General features: G+C 39.2%; 1 protein-coding gene across 4 annotated transcripts; it reads left to right on the plus strand.

The window, feature by feature from the left end:
- Positions 1-982: 982 nt before the first annotated feature.
- On the plus strand, positions 983-6,333 carry LOC104596185 (uncharacterized). Of its 4 annotated transcripts, none has more exons than XM_010257245.3 (3): positions 983-2,336; positions 3,678-3,813; positions 5,453-6,333. In XM_010257245.3, the coding sequence occupies exons 1-3, from the start codon at positions 1,542-1,544 to the stop codon at positions 6,025-6,027; spliced, it is 1,506 nt and encodes a 501-aa protein (XP_010255547.1). In that variant the 5' UTR covers positions 983-1,541; the 3' UTR covers positions 6,028-6,333. The 4 variants fall into 4 exon arrangements, with proteins under 4 accessions (XP_010255547.1, XP_088751786.1, XP_010255546.1 ...); XM_088895660.1 differs by having other exon boundaries at positions 3,678-3,798; XM_010257244.3 differs by having other exon boundaries at positions 989-2,342.
- The last annotated feature ends 7,345 nt before the right edge of the window (positions 6,334-13,678 follow it).

The following is a 13,678-nucleotide window of genomic DNA, read 5'->3' on the forward strand; positions in this document are numbered from 1 at the left end:
GCCCAATTGAACCATACATAATCAAATAATCATGTTCTAATCACGTGACGTGAAAATCTACAGAGTAGAGACACAACTTAACCCGATTTCAATCAATTTTTGATACTTATTGGGTGGTGGGGTCTCACATATCACATTCATCTTACTATAATAATTTACAAAATTTATATATATTTGCATAGAGTGATGAATTCGTGACAGTAAGTGAGAGACCATGACCATGAGCACTATTTTTTTTTTCCATATTTTAATTTCCTTCCAAAACCTCTTTTTATAGTTTTTAGTTCCTTCTCCGCCTCTTATCTCTCATCTCTCATAATCATAATCTCTCTTGTGTGAAGTATGAACCGACAGACACGAGCACGGATTCCTGGATCGGCATTCGGCAGGCAGTGAACTGTGAATATAAACATCGGATTCGCTCGTGCATGCGGGGCCAGAAACCGGCGGATAAAGCGTCTCCAACGTGTATTCAATGAATTGTGGACCAACGCGTGTCCTATCTCAACCCAGTTGAGCTAACCATATTGTAGATTCTTTTCTTCTTCTCCCCAGTCCCCACTCCGTAGGCCGTAGCCCGTATGTAAAAATTTGATTGAATTGAACCAACGCACTCATCGGGAATATTTATCACTACTCATTAACTGAGTCTATTCTGACACCGCATGCTCTGCTCTGCCTCTGCCTCTACTATTGCTGTTATCAAATCAAACAAAATGTATTTATCGTGGTCCACGTGGTAAGCTTAACACCTTACCGCCGTTAGATCAACTAAGTTGATGTTATCCACGTGGCTAGAGGAAGACACGAGAAATTGGTAAAATAATATTGGCGAATGGCAGGCGAGTCATTGCTCATTAATCAATCAATTATCACTGCTGCTGTGCTGCATCAGCCAGTCCACCCATGGTCAAAAATCAAAATGGTTTCTAGGCGTAGGCGACAGACAACATACCAGACCAATCCAAAAACTAAGGATCTCAAATTATCTATCCAGCCTGGCCCTACAAACAAATTAAATATTGAGAAAAAAAACAGCAGCTACAGCCTACAGACTACAGTTATTATTCAAAGTTCAAACGCTTCTTCTCCACGACTTCCAAACCTTCCTTCAGCTGGCTTTTTATTTACCCGGACTCTGGTCTGGAGATCCGCACCTAAGAAACTACCTCTCTCTTTCATTTTCACCACTTTTCATTTCAAATCCTTCTTTATATAACAGCCTCTCCTTATTCCTTTCATTTCTGGCCTCCATCTCTGCTCTCTCCTCTTTATCTTCCTCTCTCTCTCCCTCTGCCATGTTCGTAGAGGAGCTCCTGTCCAAGTTTCTGAAGGTGAATTAATCTCTTTCTCCACCAGCCATTTTGTATCTTAAATGCTCACTGAATGTCTGATTCAGCCCTTCTAACCTGTCGCCATTTCTGTTACTCCTATTGCTTCCTCATCCTATCCTCCCCCTCCGGCCGTCCCCACTGTAAATCTCCATAGATCTAGAACAGCATCGCTACAGGATTGAGCTTTCTTCTTCTAAGTTCGAAGCCATGGCTTCGCTGAGTTCTGGTCCAGCCATCGAGTCCAAACGGAGAAAGCCTTTCTTGGTCGAACAGAGACCTCTAATGCTGAAAGATTTTCTCAGTGAAGATTTCAACTCATGTTCATCGAGTGGCTTTCAATCGTTTCCTCGTCGTTCATGTTTTACTACAGTGGGAAATCTACTTGAAATGGATCGCAAATCTAGAGCCTCCAACCAACGGAGAAGACTGTTCAGAAGACGATCCAAGTCCGCATCGACGACGATTTCTGCATTGCATAAGGCATCGGAAGCCGTGCTAACTGCTATCAAGTACTTCCCATTCTCCCCTACTAAGTCCCCGTCGCCACCGCAGAATAACCGACCTAAACTAGGGATCCTACCAAGAAGCCTCTCCCGGAGATTGAGAGGGAGTTTCTGGAAAAAGAATGATAAAGAGGACCACGAGATCAAGGTCACTACTAGGGTTAAAGACATTGTACGGTGGAGATCATTCCGAGATTTAATCGAGGAAAAACCAAAACCGTTGGATTTCTCTTCTTCTCTACGAAGTAGAAGTACCACCACCACCACCAATACTACTACCACTACCTCATCCAGAACAACCAGTAACAGTAGCAGTTGGTCTGATAGTGATTTCACGTCGGATTATTTACAGTCGTCTAGTGTTAGTTCTGAGTACTCGGGTGAAAATGAGGGTGAAGAGGGTAAAAGATGTTCATCAGAACCAGACGAAGAGAAATTAAGCAATAAGGCCAGTGAGCTTTCTGTGGAGACAAATGCCTATGCTTTACAAACTAATAAGGTGAAGGTGAGATTACTTCATGCTTCGCTTCATTATAAAATTTTCTGTCTGCAGTCTGCTGGTGAACCTGCTTAATTTGATAATTTTATTTAGGCTTCCTGTTTCCTGTTTGGGATTCGATTTTCACTGATCGCTGTTCCTCTGGGGATTTGGCTCACTTTACTTGGTTTTATCTGTTCACTGTCTGCGGCTTGGGTTCTTTAATCTTTTTATTTCGTTCTCAATCTCAATGAACTTCGAGGATATTTTCGTCATTTAAGCAATTACCTTTCCTTCTTTTCTCCAATAATTTCTTGAAAACAACCATTTTGATAAAGCCACTCAGTCAGTACTCAGTATTATTGGGTAAAATTTCAAGGGTCATTTATGTTATTACCCAAAAACCCCAGTAAGAGAAGTTGTGTTGTTGGCCATTTTGACTAAAAGAGGAGGGTATTCGGGTAATTTTATTAGTTACCTCTTTAGTTACCATCTGATCTGTCGGTGGGTGAACCAGTGATAGCTTTTGCGTATAAAGCTCTTCGATCGATTTTATATTCCCGGGCCCGGATCTCGGATCTCCCTTACCCGTGTGACTTTGTCTTTACTATTGAGAAGGAAAAGCAAACAGAGAACTGCTGCCTTTTTTGTTTTTCCTTTGTTTAGTAGCGGTTTGACCTCTCCCTGTCCCCGGGCATTATTGAGATAAAATACTCGTTTGTTGTCTCAATTTTTTATTGTTTACAGTAGAGACTGGTCGTGAACGAGATTTTTATTTTCGTTTGACTAATCTGTAGACCTCTGTAATTAGTGAATTAATTATTCTTAAAAGAAGCTTCTCTGATCGATCTTGCTCTAATTTAACGTGAAGAGAGGACAGGACCCGCATCTAACTGCTCACCATGCTGTTCAGTCCAACATAGACATCTAGATTCGGCTCTTGAATTGGAATTTAGAAACCCATCTCCCTAGAGATTCCGCCCCCGTCTGAGGCCTTTTATTGGTTCCAAGAGATTAACCATTTTCCACTGTATCTCGGATGGGACAAGCTTATTTTGCCTTCTTACTATTTGGCATTTACCCAAGGGACAAATATGGTGGAATAAACCCGGGTGAAGCTCTTACCATCAGGACTGTACGCATTTTGGGGTTTGAAATCTTAACTGATCTAAAAGATTCTGACCGATTTCTTTTTATTTTTCTATACCCTTTCTTTTTTGCGAAGAGAAATCAATCCTATGATCATTCACTCCATTTTATTTTTGGCAACTCCTTATATAAAATCATAAATCACCACCTTGAATGCTTTTCTGTTAATTGTGCATTTCCTATTCGTCTAACATTAATTTCTGTAAATAACAGAGTGAGTCCCCGTACAGGGAGAAGGAGCAATTTAGTCCAGTTTCGGTGCTTAATTTTCCGTACGAGGAAGATGAGGAGACTGAGAACTCATCCTTCCACCAGAGCCTTCCAGACATTGAGAGTACGTCACTAAATAGTAAATTCTTCTCCCTCTTTTCATTTTCTTTTTTTTTTCTTTAATACATTAGACGATGATGTAAGGCCACATTCCAACAGCCTTTACAGCCTTAATATTTTACATGATATTCGTGAGCATGTACTTGCACTGACTGAAACCGTACTCAAACGTAAGCATTTAAAAGCAAAGCAAAGAAAATTTTTGAATAAATCCTACCCTCAATAAAAACATGAGACATTTCAAATCCACGGGTGGGATGAATCCTGACCGTGGATTTTCCATGGATTGATGATAAATCTATGGGCAGCATGCGGTTTATAAGGGGGCAACTAATAGATTGGGGGCTGTAATTTCAAAATTCTGGGTTGAAGTGTACTTTTCCGTAAATTTTGTAACTCCCACCATCAATAAAATCTTTCCAAGAGACCTACGATCAAATCTTGCTACCACTAGGGTTGCCTGATTCCCCAATAGTATCTTGTACTTGCCCAAACTTTAAAATGCAACAATTCAATATTCAAACTTTCAAAATGTACAGTCCAGTCCCTACTGTTAACAAGTTCATTAAGTGGCATTTGAAAAGACAAGTACCCTTCAAGTGTCATCTAATTCTCTTTATCAACCATCCAAACATTGATAAAAAATGCATATTCTATGACCCCAGCTTTCTTGAATAGAAGAGGTAAAGATTTGCATTTTTTTTGTCAACATTTGGATGGTTGATAAAGAGAATTAGATGACACTCGCATTTGCGTCTTTTCAAATGTCAATTAATAACTAGTTAATAGATGGTAAGTGACAAGTATTGGATTGGCACATTTTGAAAGTTTGGATATTGAGTTGTCACATTTTAATGTTCCAGGACCAAAGTGGCACTACGCCCAAAATATATGGTATTAATCAAGTATTTTCCTCCTGTAAACAAAATATTTCCAACACCCTGTCAATATTATTTAACCCCACACATTTCATGCATGGTAGGTCCCATTTTTATGGAAGGCCCCAATTTCGTAGTGAAATGTATAGGTTGTTGGAATGTGTTTTATTGGCAGGAGATTCCAACTCTTTTTCATAGAATTTCTTTTAGTGGGACCCATGGACTTGCAATTTGTTTGAGTTCACATTGGCACCCTAGATTATATCCACTGTGTTTTGGGAACACCCCCCAATGAAAAGTACTGGATATGTTCTCAAATGCAGGCTCAAATTTCCATGTGGAGCATTAATGTGGAGTTCAGTTTCTGTTAGTGCAAGCCAGTGCTTACCCATTAGAACAGTTTCTTGCAACCTTGCATTTTGGGAATATCTCCATGAAAAAAAATTAATTTGTCCTTGAAAAAAAATTGTCAGAATACTCTAGAAGTTTATCTTGCCCTTGAAAAAAAATTAAAAACCATTTAAACAATTGTCAATAATTTATCAAGTGATCAGCGACCGTGTTTACTATATTGTGCCATAGTAGATCCGGTCCCGAAATATAAGTTTTTCTGATGATCCCTGTGCTTTGATAATCAGCTTTGTGTGGGAGTAGAATAGAACAGCCAATTAACTTCTGAAATAGGTCTTTCCGGCAGCATAGATAGTCCCTTGGTTTTGTAGTTGGTTTGGTTCGTTAAAGTTTTGACAGAGTATGTATATGAACGCCATGGTTTAACAGGGGCCAAGCAGAAGAAGAAGCAGAAGATCATCCAACGGCATGGGAATCCGATCAGTCGGCTGGGACCAGTCAACCTTGAGAAACGGATTGCCTTGTCAGAGCTCGATGACTGGATAGAGTGCCTCCGTGGCTCGTCCTCCATCTCCATTCAAGATGACACCACATCACCAAAAATCCAAGTAGACGAAGAAGCAATTAAGGCAGAAGAAAGAGCAATGGAATTGCTTAATCATATCAAAGCAACAGGCTTATTGCAGAACCGTAAAGAAAACATGGGTCATATACTGGTTGATTTCTTTAGGGATGGAGTGACGGGTATGAACCAAGTGGAAGAAGGCAGCAATGAGGTTAATTACTACAAGTTGTTGAAGGTGGCCAGGGATTGGGTGGATGGGAAGCACTACGAGTTAGGATGGGGGTTTGAGAATGATAGGGCGGCTTGTTTTAGAGATGATATGGAGAGTGGAGGAAGGTGGAGCAAGTTTTGGGAGGAACAAGGGGAGCTTGCTTTGGAGATGGAGATTAGAGTTTGGGGATCTTTGGTAGACGAGTTGTTGCTTGATCTCTTGTCTTGAGAGATCTAACCTTGGAACAATAACATAAGAACAGATCGCTGGGAAAGACATACAGGTGAATGGTTGTCAAATTGCCCCCAACCTGCTTAATTTTATCAAATGATGAATAGACATTGAACTCGGAAGCTAATAGAGAAGGCTCAAAGAGTCTGGCTGTCCCAGCCAGGAAGTATGGTGAACAGTAGGAACCAGGGTGGTTATCGTCATTTAAATGATCAGAACCATAGCAAGAGAGAAGATAAATGTAGTCTTGTTGTATTGGAATTGAGATTTTTTGGAAATGGCAATTCATGTCCGATTGTCTTGACTCTTGAGTGAGCAATGTCAAGAGAGGGGCGAGAGACGGTTGTAACTTGTAACGGACAGGACGGATTAACGAGGTCGAGGAGCACACCTACTCAATGCTCAATGGGGGGGGGAACTGGAAAGGGCACAAACCCTTTTTTTTTTTTTTGTATTTTGGTATTCAACAACGCTATTTAATCACGTTCCGTTTGGTTCACCATTTTCGTTGGTAATTATATATTTTTTGTATAATAGATTTTCCCTTTTTCAAAAGAAAAAATAAGTGGTCGCAATGATTAAGTTCATGATTTAGAAAAGAACGTTGCATCTCTTTTCTTTTGAGATTATAATAGATGAAGGCAATTTTTAGGCTCTAATATCAATAAAATTAATATTTTTAATAAAATTTAAAAAATAGATTAATTCTTTAAACATAAGGGCAAAATTACTGTTCATCCTTCCTTCGAACGAACAATCAGCGGCGGCGCAGCCCTACCTCCGGCCCAATGCAGCAGTGATCTCACCATCCCTCTCCTTTTCTTTGCCGTTCTTCAGTCCACTTCCGTCCGCCCTCTCTCTCTCTCTCTGTCTGTCTTTCTCTTTTGTTCCCTTTCTACTCCTTTCTTTCTTTCCGTTTTAGACAGCGCTGCTATCTAAAACCAGAGGCAGCGGCGTTTTCCTCCTTTCACCGATAATTGAGAAACCTTATCTTTCTCTTTATGGTTTTCCTCGTATTCTCCCCCACCTACAACTCTTCTTATCCGTCTCCATCGTCTCTCTGTCTTACCTTAGGCCCAAGCTGAACGTCATTCTTCGCCCTCCATTTGTGACCGAACAGAGCGACGGCGATGGCGGCAGCCGGATTTTAGCGCATTGTTCACTTTCCTTTCTCATCTCAGCACCGAACAGAGACGGCGGAAGAACTACCACCAAAGCAGCGGCAGATTTGAACCATATTCCTTCAACGCTGCTTTCCTGTTCATCTCTGAGCGAATCATCGTAGTTAATTCGTCTTGCTTCCAGTTGACCTTTTGTCAGCATTCGTAGAACCCATTACTGTTCGAAGGGAAGTAACTCGTGACTGAAACTGTTTGAAACCCAGTCAGGCCGACATCCAAATCCAGATAACTTCTTCTAATTCTGTTTTATTGTTCTTAGATTTTCTCTCTTCAATCATTTTTGTCGGATGATTTTCTGATGAATAAATTATAAGAAGAAGATAATGAATAGTAATTTTATCTTTTTTATATATTATTTAAAAAATTAATTAATTTATTTTTAAAATTTTATTAAATTTATTACTTTTATTGATATTAGAGGTTAAAAGTTGTCTTTTATCTGCTATAACTCCTTTTTTTTTTTTTTTCTTTGTGTGTGGGTGTGTGCTGTTTCAAAAAACAAGGAAAATGGAATACTTGTAAAACACAATGATGCCACCAAATACCCATTTTTAAAATGTAGAATGATGACAAGAAGCACACACCTGCAACTGCAAATCATCCAAATCTCAAATATAATCGTGGTCTTATCATATTAGATGTAATTAACCCAATTGATAATAGGCTTACTGGGCCTTCTTTGGCTTCTCATGTTTAAGAGGTTAAGAAAAGTCAGGTTGAAACCGTTTGGTATATTGGGTTTAGATTCTCCTTGATAATTTTCAGTCATTTTATCGGAAAAAGAACCCATTTTTTATTGACTATTAGTTTCTATATTTTGGTGTTTACATCAATAAATCCACTTAAGATTCCCTTTTAAATGCAAATAATGCCCTCAAACTTATATTTTGAATGATTATTAGCCCTTTAAAATGTCTGAATTATTTCTCCAATTACAAAACCCAAATAGCACTTCTTTTTCTTGTACTTATCCATTTACGATAAAAACTATCCACAAACAGGAGTCCGGATCTCTTATTACTATTGGGCCCATTATACATATTGGGCTTTTTATGATTCATCTCTCTCTGTGAATTTTGATAAAACCTATTGATTATCGATTTTATGATGCCGGTTGATTGGTTACATCTTTAATTAAATGTAAAACATCATACTATAAAATGAAATGAAATTGAAAATAGCAGAAGATTCAAGGATGTAAGATTGATGATTACGTAGGGCACTGTTAAGAACCCTTAAAATGTTATAATCATAATTATGTACTTTGGTGGTTTCCTTGGATTAAGTTCCCCTTCTGCTGCAGTTTTGCAATGTATCTCAAGGATGAATTTTAGCTTCATGGCGCCTGGCAGCTTCAGATCCCCTATTTTAGGTGTGAAACTAGACTTGTGATCTGCTACCCACTAGTTGTTCCCCATCCCAACCCACAGAGCACGACCACCGTGTATTAGGAGGAGAGATATTCCCAATACATAGCTGTAATGTCTCGTGGGTAGAGATGTGCAAACAGCTTGTGGGTAGCAGATCTGAGCCTGTAAAACTAGGACAGTTACGGGCTTAGAATTTGTTAAACTTTAAATGGATCTTGCCTGACTGGGCCTAATGCGGGTAACTTTGAGAAACAATTGAGACCGAAAGTATAATATAAAAGAGGAAAGGAAAAAAAGAAAAATCAAAGTTAAACTAATATTTGATATTACCACTAAAATGAGATTTTGTTAATATTTATTATTTATATATTATACATATATTTTATAAATTAATGGTATTGAGTTTTGTTGTGGCACACCAACCTATCTCATGTATACCTATACTATCAACGCCTGTTGGGCCTGGAAAGCCCTATTTAAAATGGGCCTCAAAATTAGACGCTGGTCTAAACCAAGGGCTTACAGAATAGACCTAACCTACTCCAACTACTTTTTTTTTTTCGTAGAAGCTCGCTTTTTGGAAAATATTAATTTTTCAATGACCATTTATGTGAAACAAACATCATAAAATAGCTATTTTTAGAAGAAAAAAAATATTCATATTGCTTCATTTTACATGCAACTTAATGAGCCCATGTCATGTTGGCCTTTATAATAAATAGTATTTAATTTTGGATGAGTAAAAAGAAAACATGGTTAAGGCCCTAATAACTCCAATTTTTATAATTGAATGAAGTATGGATAATACCCTTATCTTTTCCAATCTAATAATATATATTTAGGCATTTATATTTATGTTTGTATCCACATATGACCCCGTTTTCAAAAAAAAAAAAAAAGTTATTCATTCGGGATTCAGGATAAGATTACCTATATTCTTTTGATTTCTAGGTAAATTATACAATGATTTTTTTAGCTATAAAAAGTCATTGTTAGAATAAAGAAAAATTAATTATCTATCTAGAAGATAGGTATCACTTATTCAAATAAATAATAGCTAAGGAAAGTAATTTTTTCATGAATACCTTATATGAATCTGAAAAAAAAATAACATTGGAAAAGTATCAATGAGACAATGACAACGAGGTCATAAAATTAATATGCATTTATTAATTTCGTTGGCTTGAATGTTGTAATGATTAACTAGCAGGGACCCGTGCGATGCTAATAAAACCCAATGCCTAATTTGCTGGTAAAAAGGATCAAAAGGATATACTGAATGTCAGGCATATGCTTAATCAATTATTAATTTTCAAGAATTGTATATTGGTTAAATAATCAATAAATTTTCCATAATTTCCCAAAATTGCATTAAATTATCTTTTATTTTCAAATAAAATTAATCAATAATTATCTGAAACCGTAATTATAATTTTTAGAAATGTAATAATTACTAAAATTTTAAGGAAATGTTGATAATAATTTATTAATAAATATTAACAGTAATTTATTAATAAATTATTTATTTGTAGTTATTTTCAGAAATTACTATTATTATTTTTTTAAAATTTAAATAACTATTAATAATTAATAATTATAAATAACAAATTATTAATAATAGTAATGCTTTAATTATACTAATTTATTAATTAATGTATTAAGTATACATTATAGTTATTGAAATTACTGTAATTATACTTATTTATTAATTAATGCATTACTAATTTATTAATCTGGTTGGACTAGACCGGTTCTAAAAATGAACTGAACTGGTGTATTATTTAAAATGAATTAAAGAGTGTGTTAATAAAACCAAAATGGACCGGCTCGTTGAAAAAGAGATGGACCGGTGTGATTAGACCAAAGGTGAACTAACTTTCAAGTTTTAAATTTAAATAGTGGGTTTGGAATCGGATCTGGAGCGGCTGCCCAAAATCCATCCCATTAAATTCATCTTCCTAACCCAACAACATAGTTTGACGCAAGTGAACAAATCAAAACAGGGGTGAGATATCCACCCTTGTTTCCCTCCCAAATGCCGTCCAAACGAATTCGTTGGCGATTAAAACCTCGTAAACAGCTAATAGGTTTTAAAAAAAAAAAAAATTATGTGAAAGGCATAATGGAAGAATGAACAACCGCTGATTGGACTGTGTTTGATGTTGATCGTTCGTATGCCTCTCCACAAATCTCAAATTATTATTTTCCAAAAAATGACTGGTGCAGCAATGCAAGCTATTGTTCTCTGTTTGTTCATGCTCTCCTCCATCTTTTAACGTCAACAAGTCCGAGGCCATGGGACTGGTGCATCTATGAGAGAGAGAACTCTTTTAGAAAGTGAAAGCCCAAACAACAACTGGTTCTCGTCATGTTCGTGCTCTCTCTATTTTTGCTCTCCCCCCTGTTTTGATGTTATTCATGGTGAAGCTGTCAGGTTTGGTTTGAAAGATAATGAACACAACCGTAGGTTCTATTTTGAGAGGAATCGTGGGTTAGTTAGCGTGAGAACAATAATCATATTCACAATAAATTATGACTCCACTTTAAATTTGTTTGTTGGGGTGAGAAAGTGTTGAGACTTGAGATCTGATTGGTCTAAGAGCTCAATTTCTTAGCTTTAAAATAATAAAAAAAATCAAAATTTTGTAAAAACGGGAATGGGGATTTTGGATAAAATTGGAAGAGGAAGATGCCACGTGGACTGAGTCACTCTATATAATATAGTATATATTAATCATATTAATCATTATTATACTAATTTTATTTATCATTATTAAATAATTTATGGAAGTAATGATAATCTCTACTAATTAATGGTAATGTATTGATGATTGTTTTTGCTATTTATATTGATTTACGGTCCTGCTTTGTAGATTGGTCCATCTTGCCACGCGAGTACATCCAAGTAATTCTCCAGTTAGGAGCTTTTAGATTGCGCATCATCAATTGCCGCTGTCTATGTGAAACGATCGAATGGTCATCCCAATCTTAGTTGCAGCTTTAGTCTCTACCCCAACTTCAATGGACTCTTCCAGCAACACTGGGAAAAGCATCGAAATGAACGTCACCTGGGAGTAAGATCAGCAATCAACCTTTCCTCAAGGCCCAACGGTATGTATCGGCCAGTTTACTATTCCCCTCACAGCTTCAGGGGTCTCATCACTGTCTGTACCACAGGCCACCCTACAAGTGAGCGTCCCGCTCCCCCCGATGGGCACGACCTTCTCAAAGCCAACTAGGAGAACCATCTGTGATCCCCCCTGGAGTCGAGTACTCTCAATTCTATGACCTTGTCCAGTGCGTCCGAGCAATACAAATCCAGATGAAGCAGGTCCAACAGTGCCAGCAGTTTCAAAAGTGTAATTTGTACCAGGAATATCAGCAGCAGTTTCCACTGTTGTAGCTGAACCAGCAATTGATTCCACCTTGGCACATAGGGTTGCGCTAGGGGCAAGCCCAGAACCAGCCCAGAACCAGCCAAAACGTCTGTTGATCCCCCTATCGGGGTGAGGGGACCTCGTTGGTGCCAGTCCCTCCCAGGGGCCAGACTCCACCTTGTGGGAGGAGGGACAGTTAACACATTCCTACAGAATCACAAGGAAACCTAAGAAATAGGCCTAAGGTCAGCCATCTCGACAGGGTCAACCAGTCGCGGCACTCTCAGCAAGAGAACGATGGGTCGCGGGGAGATAATAACCAGCTCGGGGCCAGAGGTGCGAGCTCGAAGCCAGCCCCTTCAATACTCCATGGTAGCTGGCGCAAACTCCACAACCAAGAGAACTCGGCAAGAAGGAACCCAAACCCACCTTGCAACAATGTCCAGGAGCACGAAAGAATTAGGCATGAGGTACCGGATCAGACTGAGGTTAGCAGCACCAACGCTGACCTAGGGAAGAAGCAACAGCGGCGATGTCACAAGGCTCGTCGCTCTTCAGCCAGAAACAACTCACCAGTAAAGCCCAGCCAACAAGCAGAACAAGTTAAAGAAAGAGAAGAAGTAAGCTCGGTAGCGACGAAGACTGCGCCTCTCTTGCTAAGCCGGTCATCCCCTCTGTCCCCCGAGCTCCTAGCGGACCCAATGCCGAAAGACTTCAAGATCCCACCTCTAGATAAGTATGATGGGTCATTTGATCCCAACGATCACATGGATTCCTTTCAATCTCAAATGCACCTAGCTGGGGTTGACGAAACCTGCATGTGTGTGGCCTTCTCCACCACATTCAGGGGAGTAGTTTGGACCTGGTATAGAAACCTCGCACCAGGCTCCATCAAGAGCTGGGCGCAGTTTGCCGACCTGTTCACTGCGCACTTCATCACCAGTAAGAACTGCCCGAAGTCACAGGAGAGCCTTCTGAATGTGGTCCAAAAGGAGGGAGAATCAATCAGAATCTACATCAGGCGCTTCAACGACACATGTCTGTAGATACCGGACCTCGATCCAGCTGTATGTCTCACTGTAGCAAAGAAGGGAATCACCCATGGAGAGTTCAAGTGGCATGTGGTAGCCAACAAACCAAAAAATATCACCGAGTTCCTTTAATTGGCCGACCAGTTCATTGGTACCGAGGAGGAGATTAACCAAAAGATTGATAATCCACCGACTAAAAAGAGGAAGAGAGAGGAAGAAGGGACGAGCAACAGTGGGCAAAAAAGAAAGAAAACTAAGTCCCCGAGTAGGAGAAGAAGCAAGTCAAGAAGCAGGTACCCCTCGCGCAGCCACAAGCCAGGTCGGCATTCCAAGAACTCACTAGTAGAGAGAACGAACTATACCCCTCTGAATGCTAAGCGAGGAGAGATCTTAATGGCCATAAAGGACTCGTCCTTTGTCAAATGGCTACCCAGGCTAAGGGGAGACCCGACAAGGGGATCATCAGGGGGACCAAAAGAGGAATGCCCTCGAGACTAGAAAGTAGAACGAGCAGCCACCTCGGAAACTACTAGAGGAGAGGCCAGTTCGCGGATGATCATTATGATCACCGGTGGGTCCATCATTGTAGGATGTACATCTGCCCTCGAGACTAGCAGGCATAACGAGTAGCCACCTCGGCAACTACCATAGGAGAGGCCAATTCGTGGAGTGATCAATATGATCACCGG

Source organism: Nelumbo nucifera, chromosome 1, assembly GCF_055504915.1.
Source record: "Nelumbo nucifera cultivar China Antique chromosome 1, China Antique-T2T, whole genome shotgun sequence".
NCBI lineage: Eukaryota > Viridiplantae > Streptophyta > Magnoliopsida > Proteales > Nelumbonaceae > Nelumbo > Nelumbo nucifera.